This window comes from Equus asinus, chromosome 18 (genome assembly GCF_041296235.1).
Source record: "Equus asinus isolate D_3611 breed Donkey chromosome 18, EquAss-T2T_v2, whole genome shotgun sequence".
Lineage (NCBI taxonomy): Eukaryota > Metazoa > Chordata > Mammalia > Perissodactyla > Equidae > Equus > Equus asinus.
The window spans coordinates 33,141,747-33,160,767 of NC_091807.1; the positions used below are offsets into that span (position 1 = coordinate 33,141,747).

The following is a 19,021-nucleotide window of genomic DNA, read 5'->3' on the forward strand; positions in this document are numbered from 1 at the left end:
TCTGGGCTCTCTCTCCACTGGTCTCTTTGCTCTGGGACAGGAATTGGCAGACTGCAGCTCATGGGCCAAATCCAGTTTGCCACCTGTTTTTGTATGGACCACGAGCTAAGAGTGATTCCTAAACGGTTGGAAAAAATCAAAGAATAATATTTCGTAATATGAAAATTATGTGAAATGGACTTTTCCGTTTCCATAAATGAACCATGCTCATTTGTTTATGTATAGCTCTCAAATGGTTGCATTAGGAGAGGGTCTAGGAATTAATGAGTTTATGCATTTGTCAAAGCCGTGGAACCTAATGCACAAAGAGTGAACTAGAATGTATGCAAATTTCAAAAAATCATTTAGGAGGTTCCGGAATGGAATGTAGAGTAACAAAAACTTATTTAAAATTTTGCTTTTTGCCTCCATATTTCTAAGTAAAATGCTGATACCATTTTGTTGTTGTTTTCCAGAAATCTTGCTGTGGGTTTAGCTGACACACACACACATACACACTCTTTTCACCTCTTCCCATCCTTCCAGTTCTTTACATCACTTTGGTTGAATTACCGTATGATTTGTTATCATTCTTCAACTGTTCACAAGTGAGCCCATCAGCTATGACTGCGTTTTCTTTGCGGTAGAGCTTTTTGTTTGCCCTGAAGTTAATAATTGATTTCTATTTTGTTTACTTGCTTACTTAGTTTTTCTCCATACTGATTACTATTTCATCCAAACTTTCAGGGAACTGGGAAATTTTTTCCAGATGTTGTTCAAGCACACCCAATATTTTGTCAGTTTTGTTGGCTCAGTTGTGATTTGGGGACTTCCCTTTATTATTTTTCTGGAAATTTCCTTCCCTTTTTTGTTGTGTCTCCATCCCACATATTCCTCTTTTGGGGTTCACTCCCTTAGCAAGCACAGTAGCTTGTGACCGAGAGCATGGGCTCTGGAGCCTGCCTGCCGGTATTCAAATTGTGACAGACAACTCGACATGTGACCTTGGGCAAGTTACTTAACATGCTTGTGCCTGAGTTTCCAATCTGAAGGATGGGAATAATAATCTGACATTCCTCGAAGGGTTGTTATAAAAATTAAATAAGCAGATACATCTCATGGTCCTGTGCATGCCATAAGCACTCATTAAATATTTGCCAGTGTTGTTACTGGTAGTGGTGGAGCCCATCCATCCTTCCAAAAACGGGTGTAGCTTCCTAAGGACAGAGTGCATGGGAAGAAAAAACTTTTGGTCATTTCTTGGAACTGTTTATACTATCATTGCTTGCTTTTTACATATAATTTTGCCTGGTCACATTTTAGATATAATTTGGCTGGATTTGTAACTCTAGATTAGAGATAATGTCTCTCAGAATTTTAAAGGCATGCTTTATTCTTTAATAGAATCCTATGCATTGTATTGGGCAGTTAGGCTAGAAACTCAAGTCCTTAATGTCTGGAAGATTCTCTCATTTATTTGACAAATTTCTCCCCCTTTTTCTGTTCCCTTTGGCTCCTGTTTCCCATCTCATTGTTTTTTCTTTCAGGGAGATTTCCTCCACTTGATCTCCTACCTTTCTCTTACCATATATTACATTATTATAAATACTGTCTTATTCTCTGAATGTCTTTTTAAGGTCTTCCTGGACAAAATATCACTTATCACTGGGCATATTAATCATAGTATTTTTGAAGTTTTCTTTTACTCACTGCATTGCCTCTATGTTCTTTATGTTCCTTTTACTGTGTGTTTTAGATTTCTAATGTTACATATTCTCAAATGGCTGGAGGTAGCTAGCCTTCTGCTTACATTTCCAACTGAGACACTAAAAGTTGACCAGAAGGTGTTCATACATGAGTAGAGTTAATCCTTTGTTGGCCTTCAGTGTTGGGTGATCAGATCGGAAAGAGCCAGCTATTTTGTTGTGGGCACCCTTTGGCAGTATCTGTAGACCCTAAAGAATGGAAGTGTTAGACTATATAATAAGAATGTTTAAAATAACTTAAATTTTTTTTTTTTCTGCTCAGGAATTCACCCTGAGCTAACATCTGTTGTCAATCTCCCTCTTTTTTTTGCTTGGTGAAGATTAGCCCTGAGCTAACATCTGTGCCAGTCTTCTTCCACCTTTTACGTGGGTCGCCGCCACAGCATGACTGACAACGGTGTAGGTCTGCACCTGGGGTCTGAACCTGCGACCTGGGTTACCAAAGCGGAACATGCTGAACTTGACCACTATGACATGGGGCCAACTTAAAAATTTTTTTAACGGTCATTTTTAAAAAGTGAAAGCTATGAAAATAAGATGCTGTCCAGAAAGATCTGGCACAGTTGTAAAAGAACTAAGTAGAACTTCTAGAAATCATTCCATTTTTCAGAGAGGAATTCTACATCTAGTCCCCTGCCATAGTATATATAATCCTGGCTGCTCTTCTGGAAGCCCAACAGGGGAAAGGAGATGGAAGTATCCCATTGTTCAGTTTGCTGAGTTTGTATTTGTTTATTGTGGTAAAATACATATAACGTATAATTTACCATCTTAACCACTTTTAAGGGTACAGTTCAGTAAATATATTCACTTTGTTGTGTAACCAATCTCCAGAACTCTTCATCTTGCAAAACTAAAACTGTATACCCATTAAAAAAAATAGCTCTTCATTCCCCTTTCTCCCAGCCCCTAGCAACCACCATTCTACTTCTGTGCATTTGACTACTTCAGGTAGCTCGTATAAATGGGCTCGTACACTATTTATCTTTTTGTGACTGGCTTATTTCACTTAGCATAATATCCTCAGGATATTATGTTGTAGCATGTGTCAGAATTTCCTTCCTTTTTTTTTTTAAAGATTGGCACCTGAGTTAACATCTGTTGCCAGTCTTTTTTTTCTTCTTCTTCCCCTCCCCAAAGCCCCCCAGTACATAGTTGTATATTCTAGTTGTAGGTCCTTCTGGTGCTATGTGGGACGCCACCTTAGCATAGCTTGATGAGCGGTGCCATGTCCATGCTGAGGATCCAAACCGACGAAACCCCAGGCCGCCGAAGCAGAGCACATGAACTTAACCACTAGCCATGGGTCCAGCCCCTACCCTTCCTTTTTAAGGGTGAATAATAGTCCATTTATGAATATACCACATTTTATTTATCCATTCATTCATTAATGGACATTTGGGTTGCGTCCACCTTTTGGCTATTGTGAATAAAAATGCTGCTATGAACATGGATATACCAATATCTCTTTGGGACCCTGCTTTCAGTTTTTTTCAGTATATACCAAGAAGTGGAATTGCTGGATTATATGGTAATTGTATATTTAATTTTTTTTGAAGGAACTCTCATACTGTTTTCCATAGTGGCTGTACCATTTTAGGTTCCCTCAAAGAGTGCACAGGATTTCCAGTTTGTCGACATCCTCCCCAACACTTGTTATTTTCTGGTTTTGTTGTTGTAATGTACTTTTGGAATTTTTGTGTTTTTTGCTAGTAGTGTCGTAATGAGTGTGAGGTGGTATCTCACTGTGGTTTTGATTAACATTTCCCTAATGATTAGTGCTTAATGGACACACATCTTTTCATGTGCTTCATGGACATTTGTATACCATCTTTGGAGAAATATCTGTTCAAGTCCTTTGCCCATTTTTAAATTGGATTTTTTTGTTGTTGTTATTGGGTTGTAGTTCTTTATATATTGTGGATATTAACCCCTTATCAGGTGCTTGATTTGCAGATGTTTTCTCCCGTATGTTGCCTTTTCACTTTGTTAATTGTGTCCTTTGATGTACACAAGTTTTAAATTTTGATAAGGTCCAATTTATTTATTTTTTCTTTTGTCTCCTGTGATTTTGACGTCATATCCAATAAATCATTGTCAAGTCCAATGTCATGAAACTCTTCCCCTACATTTTCTTCTAAGAGTTTTATAGTTTCAGCCCTTATGTTTAGATCTTTGATCCATTTTTAAGATTTTATTTTTCCTTTTTCTCCCAAAACCCCGCTGTACATAGTTGTGTATTTTTAGTTGTGGGTCCTTCTAGTTGTGGCATGTGGGACACTGCCTCAGCATGGCTGATGAGCGGTGCCATGTCTGCGCCCAGGATTTGAACCGGCGAAACCCTGGGCCACTGCAGCAGAGCCTGCAAACTTAACCACTCGTCCAGGGGGCGGCCCCTTGAGTTAATTTTTGTATATGGTGTAAGGTAAGGGTACAACTTCGTGCTTTTGCATATGGATACCCACCTTTCCTAGCACTATTTGTTGAAAAGACTGTCTTTTCCCCGTTGAATGGTCATTACATCCTTGTGGGAAATCATTTCACTGTATATGAGAGGGTTTATTTCTGGGCTTTGTGCTGTTTTGCTTTTTAACCCACCTGTTTTCAGTTGTCCCTGAGCCTGACATCAGTTTCTCCAGTGAGTAGACCTCCAGTCTTACACAGGGTTGCCTAGGGTAGTTGCAGGGTTGCTCAGGGCTAAAGGAGGATCTGGAAGATCAACTGCTTCTTTTAAAGATTTTCAGCCTATCTTGTTTTCATACAATCCTTTGATTCCAAAGGCACGAAAGTAATTCCTGAGCCTTTCTGGGGTTCTGTCAAGGTTCCTGGCCTGCTTTTTGTTGGGTTCCCCGTCTCCTGTAGGCTTCAGATTTAGCTCTTTCTAGGTGATTAAATCAGTTATCACTAGTCTGTGCTTTCCACTTTCCAAACTACTGACTTGTGTCTCCTATTATCCATCACTTCTCTGATTCTTTCTGTTCTCAGTTTATGCTTTTCCCCCCCCTTAATTGTAGAGCAGTTTCAGGAGGAAGCAGAGGCAAACACTCTCCGTGTGCTCAGGCTTCCATGTTTAAAAAATTTTATATTTAAATGATTTTTAAATTGTGGCTATTTGTCAATTCTGAAAGTTCTGTTGATTCTTTAAAAAATCTGGTCTTCATAGCATCTCATTTTTGTATGTGTGTTTTTTTGGGAAATTACTTTTTAAATGTCTATATATTTAAAGGGATGTGAATTTTACAGGGCAATACTTTTACTTAATGTCCTGGGGCGGGGCATCTAATACTGCTGTGTCTTGTCTGCTAACATTTTCTCCTGCTGGATTGTCTCCTTAAATATTATTTTAGATTGTGTACTCAAATAGTCCCTAAATAATGATGTAGGGGAATCCTATGCTGTCTGGTCGAGGCTCTGTCTCCATGTGGTTCTGCAGGTTGTGTAAACTGAAACGCTTAACCCAAGTGAAGGCATGCCTCTTTTTACAGAACTTCACTTTAGACGTTTTTTTTCCCCTGACCTAGAGTTCAAAAAACAGACAAACTTCCTCTTAGGCAGATTCCCTCCACTCCGTCTACTCTTTTTATTTGAGGAGTGGGGATGGGGGGCAGTTACTTCCAAGTTCATGCTTCTCTGTTGCCAAATGTGCTACCTGCAAGTCTCCATTAAAACCGAAACCTTCGTGTTCCAGTTTAGCACTCCACTCTAATCCGCACTGCATCCCTATTTTGAAATCTTATTTTTGTTTTTAATTCCTTTTTGAGGCCCTTGAGGATTTTCCTTATTTTTATGTGAATTCAGTTTGCCTTTAAAGGAATGCTTATTTTTTTTAATGCACTCTTACAATGCTTTTTATGTTCCAGGTGTTCTTCTAAGCATTTACAAATATTAAGTCATTTAATTCTCTTTACCTGGTAAGCTGATACTATCAACATCCTCATTTTTACAGATGACAAAACTCGAGGCACAGAGGTTGAGCTTCTTGCCCAGGATCACACAGCTAGTTAAATATACTCCATAGTTTTGTCTGTTTCTAGTGTGTGTGTATTACACTGCTTTGGCTGTTCAGGGATGTTTTTCTTTCCAGCTAATGGCATGTTCTAGAGATTAGTATTGACAATAGCTGAAAATAATTGCTTATATTTAAATACCTGGAAAGCCACTGTGTAGCATTCATTATTTCTTGCTGATGCCTTCTTTGCTTTGTGCTCACGGGACTCATACTGAAGAAAGAACAACGCGTACCATGTCAATCTGTAGTCAGTGTACAGCATGAAGTCATGAAATGAAAATTGACATTTCCACTGTCACACTAGGCCATACAGCTAAAATCAAAAGTGTTGCAGTGTGGACCAAGATACCCCATTTTTAACTCTAGACTTCACGCCTGACAGAAATGCATAAAATAGAACAGAGACAGAAACGCTAAGGTTTTATGGTGGTGGCTTAATCATTTTCTCCATTGGTAGCCAGAAATTTTTCACCCCCAGGTCATGCCCCCATGGTAAGATTTAGAATGAATGAGGAGTACACGATTCTTTTTATAAATGGTAGAATGACTATTGTGCAAGAGGAGAGGCTGGGACAGGAAGATTTTCCCGATGGCTGACTGCTGGCACATTCGCAGATTAATTAGAGAAAAGGCTTCTCGTGCAAGATAAAGATGTGGAAATTCATTTTCACTAAAAACTCTTTGTAGTGTATGCTTTAGAAAGTCTGAATTAATTTATACACCATATTACATGAATGTATGCCATGTTACATGGTGTATGCCACAGAACGTCTGAATTACATACACTCCAGTTGGAAGACCTTTCTACAGGATCCCATTTCTCAGATGTGTACTTCAGCCTAATGGTGAAGAAATGCTTGGGGATTGTCTAAAATCTAGTGTGAGCAGAGGAAAAGTAGACCTTTCTGGCACCTTGTGGCAGCAGCTTAGCACTACAAACATTTATAATTGAATCACATTTCTAGGGCTCTTAACATGAAACACTTAAAAGTGCTTCCTCTTTTTTTTCTTAAATATGAGAGAATCTGTTCAAAATGAATACAAAAAATCCTCATTACATGGAAATTCTCTGCATGTTGAAATTTTCAAGCCTTGGCCTTTTAAAACCATTTGTACATTTTTATACATTTGATATATACGTTACTCAGGAATTTAGAGAATTCCCTATACCATAAGGTTGATTGGCATATTCTTCCATACTATATTACTGTAGAATCAGACATAAAAATTCCTTAGAAATCAAGAAGATTCGTTGCATTTGAACTATTATTTGACATTATTTGAAGGATTTGTAGGTGTATACTACGCTACTGCCGGAAGTTCAACTATAATGAACTTGTAATAAATAATATAAAAAAGTGTCAAGTATTGAGAGACCACCAGAAAAGCCTGTTGATTAATAAGCGAAGCTAAGTTTATTAAACCTAATGCACTAAGGAGGAAGCACCATCTTGACAAAGTCTTAGGGTGTCTCACAGTAGGGATATTAGGAAATGATGTTTCTGGATTTTAGGGCCTTGCCTGGGTAATTTTGAGGTAGATCTTGCAAGGCTGGTAACTTTGTGATTGGGCAGTTTATGATATGGCTTTGGATTGGTGGACATAAGGAGGCAAGAGTTTTGAAGCAAGTCTTGAGTAAACTATTTAATTGATTCACAGCCTTATCTTCCGGGTGTATCCTGAAGCAAGCAGCTAAGTTATTTTTGCTTGGTTTCAGTGTTGTTTCACACAGGGATAGAAAATTATATTGGTTTCTGTTCTTAAAAGTAAAACCTGAATTAATTTACATGAATCATTGATGTGTTGCAGCTGTGCCCCAAGTTTTTACATACAAATTCCACCAGTCACACTTGGCCATTCAGTGCAGTTGCTGAATTAATAGGTATGTAAAATTGACATTTCATATGTAATCTCTTGCTTGCAATTAAATTTGTAAAAAACTTTTCAGTGAAATATAGTATGTAAATATCCTTTTTAAAAAACATGTATCTTGAATGATAACATTGTTGGTAAAGGTTACCTAGCATAACAACTATTCAAATGGATGTCAAATTAATCACTGTTCAACCTTCCCTGTACTGCTATCAAAGTATTTTAATTTGCTAAGTTCATAAAGCATTTATGTTGAAAGTGTTTTTATTCTGATTATAAAAGAAATGTCTATTGCAAAAAATGAAAATTATGTTTTTTAATAGTTGGAAAGTATGTCTAACATAGAGTGGATTCATTTTTCTGGTCTTAGTAGAAAGATTAATGTTTTGTTAGTTTTGTGATTATATAAATTCTTGTTTCCTCCAATAGGCTGAATGATCAAGGTATAGGATTGCATTTTAATAATGTCTTAACGTGAGAAAAGAGGCGAAGTTGTGATCAGATTTACATTATGGGTCATGATTTTATTTTTCTGGGGAAAATTAATGCACATGAATTTTTTGTATTTAAGCATATATTTTAGAAACATAATAAAGGAAAATTATATTCTTAGGAATTCTTAGATATACTTCAGATTCTTTATCAAAAAAGGGTTCTATCTTAGATGTTCAAGAAAAAGAAAAAAGGAATTTGTGAGCATCCTTCTTTTCTTTGGTATAGATTTTCCAAAGTCTCCCAGCTAACATGCTATTCAGGTAGGTTTTTTTAAACTCTGGAATGGATGTGCTATAGCATTGCAGCTATTCACGATTATTCTTTTTTTGTGGCAACCCAGGGGAGAGGTACCCAACCTGGGATTGTTCATTCACATGGAATGATTCTCTAGCTTTGGGTTAGAGCAACTGAAAGTCGTAGTGCTTGCTTGTTGTGGTGTATCAGATTTTAAGTTTTTTATGAAACAGTCTTTCCTGAAGTGGTTGATTAAGAAAGGTTATTTGAGTTGAACTGTAGGCTGCCTTATGGAAAGATAGTTTGAGAACCATTTTTATAAAGACTTCAAATATATCTCAGGTATTTTCAGTCAGTTAAGGATATTCAGATGGATATTCACAAGTTGATTTTATTACTGCTACTGTTGAAAATCTTCATTTTTCTTTCATGTATTCCTTCATACTTACATATTTTGAGAGAAACAAGGATGCTAAACAAGGATGTTAAAACGGGGAGAGATCACAGAAGTATAAAAGTGTAAAAGTCACTGGAAACTTAGATTAGATTGAAGGGGCCACAATTTGAAGAACTATGTAGAAAGTAAACCTTCATCCTTGTGTGTAACTTAGCAGAAAATGATACTGCTTTCTCATTTAGTCAGTAACCACATTGTGTTCTTTCCATGCCGGCTCATAGTGCTAGTTGACACTCAGCTCTCAGTGATATTCTTTGATAGCCAGGCTAGTTCTTTGGGCAGAAGAAGACTTTCCTGTCTTGATCATCTCGGTAGTACAGTAATTCTTCTTGCTTTACACTTTTTCAGTGTAGTGGGTACCAGTCTTTGCTCTCTATGTAAAGAATGGAGAACTTTGGAAAGAGTTAATTCTGTAATAGTCAATGAATGATATATAGCAGGACACAGTTTAGTTTTATGTTTTCAGATTCTAGGAGTTTCTTAAACATTTCAACTTTTTAAATTTCCTTGAAATATGTTACTCTGTTGCTTGTTAAAGGATTGTTGTGAACTAATTGCTTTTCTTTAAAATGCAAATCAAAATTCTCAAAACTTTGTTTCTCAGATAATGCTTATGATCCTGATGTGAATGCTAAACAGATATGGATTGACAAAACAGTGATAAATGACCATATATGCTTGACGTTCACTGATAATGGGAATGGTATGACTTCAGATAAATTACATAAAATGCTAAGGTATGTAAAAGTGTCAAACTTGAAATCATTGCTTTCACCCAACTCAAGGGTTTCCTGCATCATACTTACTGCATGTAGCTTTTGTTTCTTAAACATGAAATGCTGTACCTACAGTGCTCTATTTCTAAGTCTTCCATCGTTTTCAACTACTATTTGATTCTTAGGCAATCCCTACCATTCTCATCACCCTCTCCCCATGTCTGACCTACCTAAAATGCCACCGTTCCTAAAGGAGTTGTAGCACATTGATAGCAGTTATTTATAATGTAGCGTAAATTAGTTTTAATCAGTATTTCCAGTAAAACTTACCACTTTGTGTGTCGGGGGTTAATTTGAAAGGGATTCAGAGGATGAGGAAACAGCATAAAATAGTCACAGGGTCTTGGGCTCTAGGATCGCAGAATAGGATGTTAGTATGAGGCCAAATGTGTTTGAAATGGAAACTAGGATACATAATACCAGATATGGGGTAGAGGGAGAATTTGCTAGCAGAGGGCTTTCTACTGTTCCTCAAATACTGCTTATACTGCCAGAAAGTCAGGTTGAACCCATCAGTAATCATACTACAGTAGGCTTGCTGAGAACAAGAGAATCATTCAGACTTAGAGGAAGAGATTCCATGGGGTAGAATCTCAAGGTTCCCGCAGCCCAAATTATAACTCACCTGTTTAGCCAGGATGTGCCAGGCAGTGAGCTCCTGTTTTAGTATGTGTAATCCTTAAACACTACTGTGATGTAGATTTGGTTTCCTTCATTTCAGAGATGGGGAAATGCATCGACATAGATTAAAAGTAATTTGCCCAAGATTATACAGCTAGGAAAGTGGAGGCCTGCATATAAACCCACGCTTTTTACTTGGTATGATAGTTTCTGAATTTAAAAAATGAATATTATATGTATTTATTTTTTAAATCTTTCTTTTCTTTTTAGCTTTGGCTTCAGTGATAAAGTCACCATGAATGGTCATGTCCCAGTTGGATTGTATGGGAATGGCTTCAAGTCAGGTTCTATGCGTTTGGGTAAAGATGCAATTGTTTTTACCAAAAATGGAGAAAGCATGAGCGTGGGCTTCTTGTCTCAGACCTACTTGGAAGTCATAAAAGCAGAACATGTTGTTGTCCCAATAGTGGCCTTCAACAAACACCATATCCTTTTGATTTTGAAATAGAAACTATGTAGAAACTCTAAAGAAATATTCTGAACCATTCTATCCTTTTGCCCTCCTCCAGATTCTTGTTTTTTAATCACACCTTCCATGCTAGCTCTTGTTCCAATCCATTGCCTCTACCCTACATCTGAGGCTGTGTGTTTGTCTTTTCTATTCTCTGTCAGAATTGTGCTATGGAAATCTTTAACATAAGCTGGTTGCATTTTATGTTAAGCTTTCCATAGCTCTCCTCTTTATTTCAGTTTTATTGTGATCTAATAAGACTTGTGGTCTGGTCTGAAAATTTCACTAATTACCATGAAAAGCAAGATATCTGTAGGAAAACACCTTCTGTATAAATACATTCAAATTTGGAAACCATTAAATTAGGAATAAAAATAAACTTGCTCACACTTTATTCTTCTTGGTGTTCATTTGAAATCAAACTGCCATTTTAAAACTGAGAAAATAGTTTAGGAAATAGTTTTTCTGTTAATTTAAATTTGAGTTGGTTTCCATATTACAATTGTGAAAAATGTGTTGTTGGTTTAAGTCTTTAACTTGGGATATACGACAAATGATTAATTTAGCAGAATCAAAAGCAAGCCTTTCTGCAATTCTGGAACATTCTCTGTTTACTACGGAACAGAAATTACTGGCAGAACTTGATGCTATTATGGGTAAGAAGGGGACAAGGATCATCATTTGGAATCTTAGAAGGTAAGTGTAGACCTCAGCTAGTTGTTAACCATTTGAGAAGTAAAGTACACGTGCGGGAATGGTTTCATTACATTTATTCATTGTTACACAGAGTAGAAATACATCGGAAGGTACTCATTTTTTGGCATAGTTAATGATTTGTCTTTTCCAAGGGTATTTTATTGAGGCCCTTTTGGCTTCAATCTGAGATAATTTCGTATTACTAAAAATAAATTTCCTAACCCTGCCATTCAGTCTCCATAGTACTCTGTTGTACTGTTTGTTATTCCACCCCTCTCCTCAAAAAATGAAAGAAGACAAAAGCTCAGCTTAGTCCTAGTCACGTAAGTTAGAAAGAGAAATCTTTGTCCATTTGGTCCATTACTTAAAGCTAAGCATGACTTAACATCCAATGAGAAAAGTAATATAGATGAGATTTCCATTTTACTAAAATTTGTAATCCTTTATCCTTATAAGGATAAAATCCTTCGCTAATAAAAGTTTTAAAATTTAGAGTGAATTTGTAATATTAAGAGATCCTAGAACATACTGAACCATAGAAATAAAGTACAAATAATGGTAAGCCTAAAATACTTCAAATTTTATGCTTTTCTGGCCTCTCTATGTTCCCTTTTTTTTTCTGTTGACATTATCAAATTGTCATTGACATTGATACAATCTAGCTAGACATTACAGACATTGAAATCACCAGGATCCCTCCCGTTGCCTTTTTATGCACGCACCCACTCCTCCCTCCTTAATCTGTGGCAACTTCTAGCATGTCCTCCATTTCTGTTACTTTGTCATTTCAAGAAGGTTATATAAATGGAATCAATCACACAGTGTGAAACCTTTTGAGATTGACTTTTTTTCATTCAACGTAATTTTCTGGATATTCATCCAGGTTCTTGCATGTGTCAGTAGTTTGCTTCCTTTTTCTTGCTGAGTGGTATTGCATTGTATGGATGGAGCACAGTGTGTTTAACCATTCACTGGTTAAAGGACATCTGGGTTGTTTACAGTTTTTGGATTACAGGTCTATAAATATTTGTATACAGGTTTCTGTGGGAATATAGTCTTCATTTTTCTAGGATAAGTGCCCAGGAGTAGATTGCTGGATATTATGGTAGTTGCATGTTTAGTTTTTTAAGAAACTGCCAGAATGTTTTTCAGAGTGGCTCTACCATTTGATATTCCCACCAGCAAGATGTAAGCAAATACAATTTTTCTGCATTTTCCTGGATTCCTTTTCTTTCCTTTGTTTTCCTTGCTTTTGTTCTCCCCCCCCACTACCGTGATGCCCACCATATGTAGTTGTTTTGTTCCATTTTGTTAGCTAATAGTATTTGCTTGCTTATCTTTCTGTAAAGTAAAATTTAGCTCCTTCAAAAAATTATTTTTACAGCTACAAAAGTACAACAGAGTTTGATTTTGATAAGGATAAATATGACATCAGAATTCCAGAAGATTTAGATGACACAACTGGGAAGAAAGGTTATAAGAAGCAAGAAAGGATGGACCAAATTGCCCCTGAGAGTGACTATTCCCTGAGGGTATGTACTCAGCTCTCTTCTTGGAAATGAGAAAATCATCAAATAATGGAGATTATGTTATCCACTTGTGTTATAAATGCTGCCAGCGATCTCTAGGTGACAGCATCTCAGACATGAACTTACTAAACTTGTGTAACCTTTCATGGGCACACTGGTTATTTTGTTTGCTTAGAAACAGGGGGAGGGTTTTGGGTGTTTTTTGGTGAGGAAGATTGTCCCTGAGCTAACGTGTGTCCATCTTCCTCTGTCTTATTTGTGGGACCCCACTACAGCATGGCTTGATGAGTGGGATTGTAAGTCTGTGCCTGGGATCTGAACCCACGAACCCTGGGCTGCCGAAGCCAACCAAGCACATGAACTTAACCACTACGCCACCAGGCTGGCCCCAGGAAGCAGTTTTTTTCATTGCAAAATCATCAGGTTTAACGGTGCTTGTAGTTCTTTCACTGTGTGATTAGATTATTTGAATTAGGAATACTAGAATCAGTGTATTCCGTGATGGCCCTATTGGTTAATTCTATCAGAAAATACCAAATTCAGTGTCTCTTTTTTTTTAATTTAAAATATTCGAGAATACACACACACACACACCCTTTAAATGACATCCTAAAGCAAGAAATTATGTATAGACTACAGTTAATGTACATTAATATAATTTTGTGCTAAATATCTCTGAGATTTGACCTTAGACATGGGTATGTTTTTAGGATTGAAGAAATTAATATCTCAATATAACAATGTTGATATAATAATATTAAGTTTCTTAGTCACTATAATAGGACTTATAATACTAACTTTTCCCTTTATTTTTTGTGCTAAAGTTATTCCATAACCCCAAGCTGCGGACACATCTGACATTTACAGGTTTACTATGTAACTTTTTCTGAGATCCTAGCAATTACAATGGCAGATATTACTATTCCTTGATATACCCCAGTGTGTTGTTGAAGTAGGTCCTAGTTGTTAAGAAAGGCTTGCTCAAGTGTGAAACAGGTCGAAGCAGCCAGAGCAGATGGTGTGGTTTTAGTATACCATCAAGTAAAATGTTTTAAAATATCATTAATAAATTTTATAAACAACAGAACACCACTAATTTTGAAATCAAGAGTCAGAAAAAAAAGTAAGAGAAATGTTCAAATTTTAATTTTGTGTTGCACTTTTCATCTGTCTTCCTTGAGTTACTCAATTCATTTCCTTCAGAGTTTCTGATAGTTTGGAGTCAGGCACAGAAGAGCATATTTTAACATGTTTAGGATGTAAAATTTGGTCAAGATTCTAAACTCTCTAAACTTTCATGCGTTAAGAATTGAAAACACATTTAGATGACTGCTTATTGTTACAGGTCAGTTTTGAAAAAGTACTGTTTTTGTCTTCCCTGTTTGAGTGTTCGTATTTACAATTTTTTCCTTTTCAAACTGAATTCCCTTTGTTAAATTAGATTTTGCTTGTTATTTTTGGCTAAATAAAATTTCTTGGTGCTTTTTAAATTATAATAGTAATATATGTATTTGACAGAAGAATCAGGAAATATAGACCTTTTTGTACATACATACACTTTAAAAAGAAATTAAAATGAGATTATACCATATATGCTGTTTTGTAGCTTTTTTCACTTAACGTATTAACATCTATATAGATCAATAGATTGTTTTCTGCAAATCATTTTTACTGGCTACAGTATACTGAGTTTATTTTTAATGAAAATTAGTCACATTAACTAATACAGGATTGTAGTCTGTATTATTATTTTCAAGAGTTAGTGGGTCTTTTATCAAAGCAAGGTGGTGGCAGCGTTCTTTTTAAAGACGTGTAAGTGATGGTGAAGAAATCTAGGTAATTATTTGGAAAGGACAGATATTGTTGTGTGTCTTTGCAGGCTTACTGCAGTATATTATATCTGAAGCCAAGAATGCAGATCATCTTACGAGGACAGAAAGTGAAGACACAGCTAGTGTCGAAGAGTCTTGCCTATATCGAACGTGATGTTTACCGACCAAAATTTTTAGTATCCTTTATTTTCCTTCTTAGGATGCCATATAGAGCTATGTCAGTCAAGGGTATTTCCCTTCCCCCTTTCTCCTTTTATCCTGATACACATTCTAATCCTCTCCAACTTTGCCCTTTTTTATGCACTTTTGGACTCAAATAAATAATGAAATAGAAAGGATGATTTGAAGGGAGTGAGGTGGTATGTTCAGAATTTTCCTTAACACTTAAGACTAAAACGGTGAGAATTACTTTTGGATTCAACTGCAGAAATAAAGATCATTATGGGATAATGATGTATCACAGAAATAGGCTTATCAAAGCTTATGAAAAAGTTGGATGTCAGTTAAGGGTAAGCTTCATATCTGCAAATGTCTATATCTTTTATAAAAGTTAGAATAACTTGCTTTTGGGTCAGACATGAAATAATGTGCTTTTTGCCTAATGACTTTTAAATGTCGGTGGTATAGCACTTGAACTTAGAATACTTTTATATTAATTTCTCATTTGGTCCTAAATAATATTATGAGGTGGGGATAGAATATTTTATCTCTGTTTTACAAATAAGGAAATTGGGGCTAATAATTAGTTAAGTAACTTGGCCTGGACCCAATAGTGAGTATGGATATCAGGTACAGATGGAAATCTTTTGACTGCATTTGGATATGGATCCCTGATTATTTTATGCTGGAGTGAAATTGGTTGTTTTTAATTAGTGCGGACTCAGTAGCCTGAAAAACAGTATCTCATAGGCCATTGACTTTTTTGGAGTTAGTTCCTTAAGTATATTGGAGCCTTCCTCCTGAACCACTTCCCTTGTTAGAGAATTCAGTTTAGGATGGTGAACATTGCCCACTCTGTCAATCTGTTTATCCTTTACATGTTTTCACAGAAAGGTTATTTTGGGGTGTGTATGGTTAAGAATTCAGTGGTACAAATCTGAAAATCACCTTTGTTAAAGGTTTTAAGTCTAGGCAGATTTTGGTTTTTAATTCTATGGTTTTAATTTTCTTTTCATCTTATTTCATTTTAAATTTTTTGTAGGATGATGTGAGCTCTATACAGTATAATAGTGTGGGTTTATCTTGAATATTATTCAACAGGTGTTGTAACTGTATTACATATTTTACATGGAATGAGCTCAGAATATAGCATTTTTGCAAAGGTAAATGAGCTTTGTTGAATTCTTCGTAACACTAAGTTTAGTCAAAAAATAAAACAAAAAGTCTGGCAACCATGATATGAGGTATCAGTAACTTTTATTTAAAATGCTAATTTTCATTTATAACTGGAATAGTAATTTTCACCAGAAATATTTTATAATTAAAGTTACTGAATTTCATTGGTAATTGGAAGTGCATTTTTGGTAATAAGCCTTGTTTCTCAAGTGCTTTGGGATTCAAAAGAAATAATGTATCTGCTACAGAATGTAAATTATTATTTTATTTTATTCCTTATTAATCTGACTTAGGTCAGATACATAGTCCATTTCTCAAACCTTGTTAAATTTGCATTGTGTATAATTTCTGGTTAAGGTTGACCTTTTGAAAAATAGGCTTTTACAACCAACTTTTAGTGTTTTCTTTAACCAGATGATGGACTGGGCCTAGTATTTGCATTCTGTGGATTCCAGAAATATTTATTAAATAGGTGTCAGATACCTGGTACGATTTGCCATGCTAGACACTCAACATAAAAAGATGATAAGAGAGAGAGCATGCCCTCAGTGAGGGGGATGTGATACATCCTTGGAGCATCAGAAAATGCTTCTTGGAGAAAGTGGTGATTAAGATAAGTCTCAGTTTATTATAGTGTTCTCGAAAGTCTGGCAAGGATTTTCCAGGCAGAGAAAAGAATATCGGCAAAGGAAGAGAAAGACTTCCAAGAATATGACATCATTAAGGGAGTAATTTGCTATGCCTGGACCAGACGATAAGTGAGTAACAGAGTAATGAAAGAGAAACAGAAAGAGGAGGCTGCAAAGAAGGTGCACAAGAACTACAGATTGAAGGATACTGTGGTTTACAAATGGTGTGAGATGTGGAACCACTGACGGTTTTTAAAAGAGTAGGATTGTGATTAGATTTGCATGGTTTTATCTATAGCTGTATTTATGAAAATTTTCATTTAAAAGTTACATATTCACTTTTTGTATGTAGATTCAGAAATAAGCTGCAATTGTGAATAAAATACACTTGTTAATCACATGTAGATGATGAGAATGTGACTCAAACTTTGAGGTCAATATTTTAGCTAGCAGTGTTTAAAAATAACCTCAATTCAACTAACCTAGGTTTTTATTTCATCAGCATTAGCAACTGGATGTGTAACTTTGGGTAAATGACTTTAATTTTTATCTAGCAAACTTATAGAATATTATGTGCCAGAGCCGTTGCTAGGCACTGTGGAGACAGAAATGAGTTAGTTGTAGTTTCTGCTATCTAAGAAGTTGCATCCCAGTAGCAGTGGTCTTTGCTCCATTGTATAAAATTAGGGATGCTAATACTTGTCGAAATGAATTCATTTTTTTCCCTAAAGATTTTATTTTTCCTTTTTCTCCCCAAAGCCCCCTGGCACATAGTTGTGTATTTTCAGTTGTGGGTGCTTCTAGTTGTGGCATGTGGGATGCCGCCTCAGCATGGCTTGATGAGTGGTACCCTGTCTGCGCCCAGGATTCGAACCAGTGAAACCCTGGGCTGCTGAAGCAGAGCGCTCGAACCTAACCACTTAGCCACGGGGCTGGCCCTGCTAAATGAATTCTTGACAACAGTGGAAGTGGTTTTGGAGGAAGGCTTTAATATAGTTAACCATTAATTTCCAGAAAAGTAAATTACCTACTAGATACTTTTTCAATCTAAATTTTATGAGAATCATATGAGATAAAATATGGAAGATGTTTCATATAAATTGTAAATCTTTGTGGAAGGGTAATTATTCTGAACATCATGTCTTATGCTTTTAAAATGCCAGTTTCATTTTATTTTCCAGGCAAACAACATGGGTGTTGGAGTAGTGGGAATTATAGAGTGTAATTTCCTAAAGCCAACTCATAATAAACAGGATTTTGACTATACTAATGAGTACAGGTATGTTATCTATTTAAATTATTGACTTCTTACAGTTTCTTTTGGAAATACTTCCATAACGTTTTCTAAGATGAATTTTTTTCTATCTTGTGGATGTTTTTACATTATAGAATTTTAAGGATGGGTAGGTGAGAGGCTTGCACAGAAAACAAGTTAACCATCTTCTCCCATCCTGGGAATTGCATTCTTCTCCCTCATGAGTAGAAGTATAGTCTCCCCTGTCTTTACTGATGAAGTATTTCTGAGATTCAAAGAGAAGAGAGGAAGTTCCTACTTTGTCAGTATCGACATTTTTTGCATAATCATAAAATCCTGAAACTTTGTGCTTAGATGGGAACTTAATACTCATACCTTTTAAGAGTGGTTAGAAGTCATAGAATAAACATGACCATCAATTTTACTGTAAGTTTAGGAAGCACAAACAGTTGTCCTGATGAGCGTATATTATGGAGTGGAATGCAAACGTCATATAAATATTTGTGATAAAGGCCATAGGCCCTCTCCTCAAGTAAACAACAAATAAAACAAAGTGGAAGGAAGGACATAATAAAGATAAGAGCAAAATCAGCAAATGAGGAAACACACAACAATAGAGAAAATAAATATATCTTTCAGAGTTCAGTCCTGAGACAGAAGATATCCCTGTTATTGGAACAGGGATAATTTAGCATGAGGAATTAACTAGAATAATAGCAGGTGATTACTAAAAGGGTACAAGAAGACAGTCGGTGTCCAGAACTAGCAGGTACAGAAGTACAGCTATTACCTCTGGGTTGAGAAAGAGTGGACAATAAAGGAACTAGGAGAAGGTCTCCCTACCTCCAAGTCAGAGATTCCCATCTCTTTGTAGAGGTCATGGCACAAACAGGAACAAGCTACCTGCCATAGCAAGAAACTTGCCAGAAGGCCTGGCCAGTGCTGGTGTGTAGACATGGCCTACTGTTGCTAGAGGGTATGACTGGGCTAGAACTGGTTTGTAGAGGAGGCCTGTCTTTGCCCAA

The 19,021-nt window shown here is 36.2% G+C and overlaps 1 protein-coding gene across 1 annotated transcript in view; it reads left to right on the top strand.

The window, feature by feature from the left end:
• Positions 1 to 19,021, top strand: part of MORC3 (MORC family CW-type zinc finger 3) — a 36,090-nt gene that overhangs the window by 1,846 nt on the left and 15,223 nt on the right. The window contains exons 2-9 of the mRNA XM_014841598.3: positions 7,564 to 7,636; positions 9,417 to 9,549; positions 10,480 to 10,694; positions 11,269 to 11,416; positions 12,801 to 12,948; positions 14,825 to 14,953; positions 15,167 to 15,286; positions 17,923 to 18,020. Of these exons, the coding sequence (XP_014697084.1) occupies positions 7,564 to 7,636; positions 9,417 to 9,549; positions 10,480 to 10,694; positions 11,269 to 11,416; positions 12,801 to 12,948; positions 14,825 to 14,953; positions 15,167 to 15,286; positions 17,923 to 18,020 (1,064 nt within the window). The remainder of the gene's footprint in view (positions 1 to 7,563; positions 7,637 to 9,416; positions 9,550 to 10,479; positions 10,695 to 11,268; positions 11,417 to 12,800; positions 12,949 to 14,824; positions 14,954 to 15,166; positions 15,287 to 17,922; positions 18,021 to 19,021) is intronic.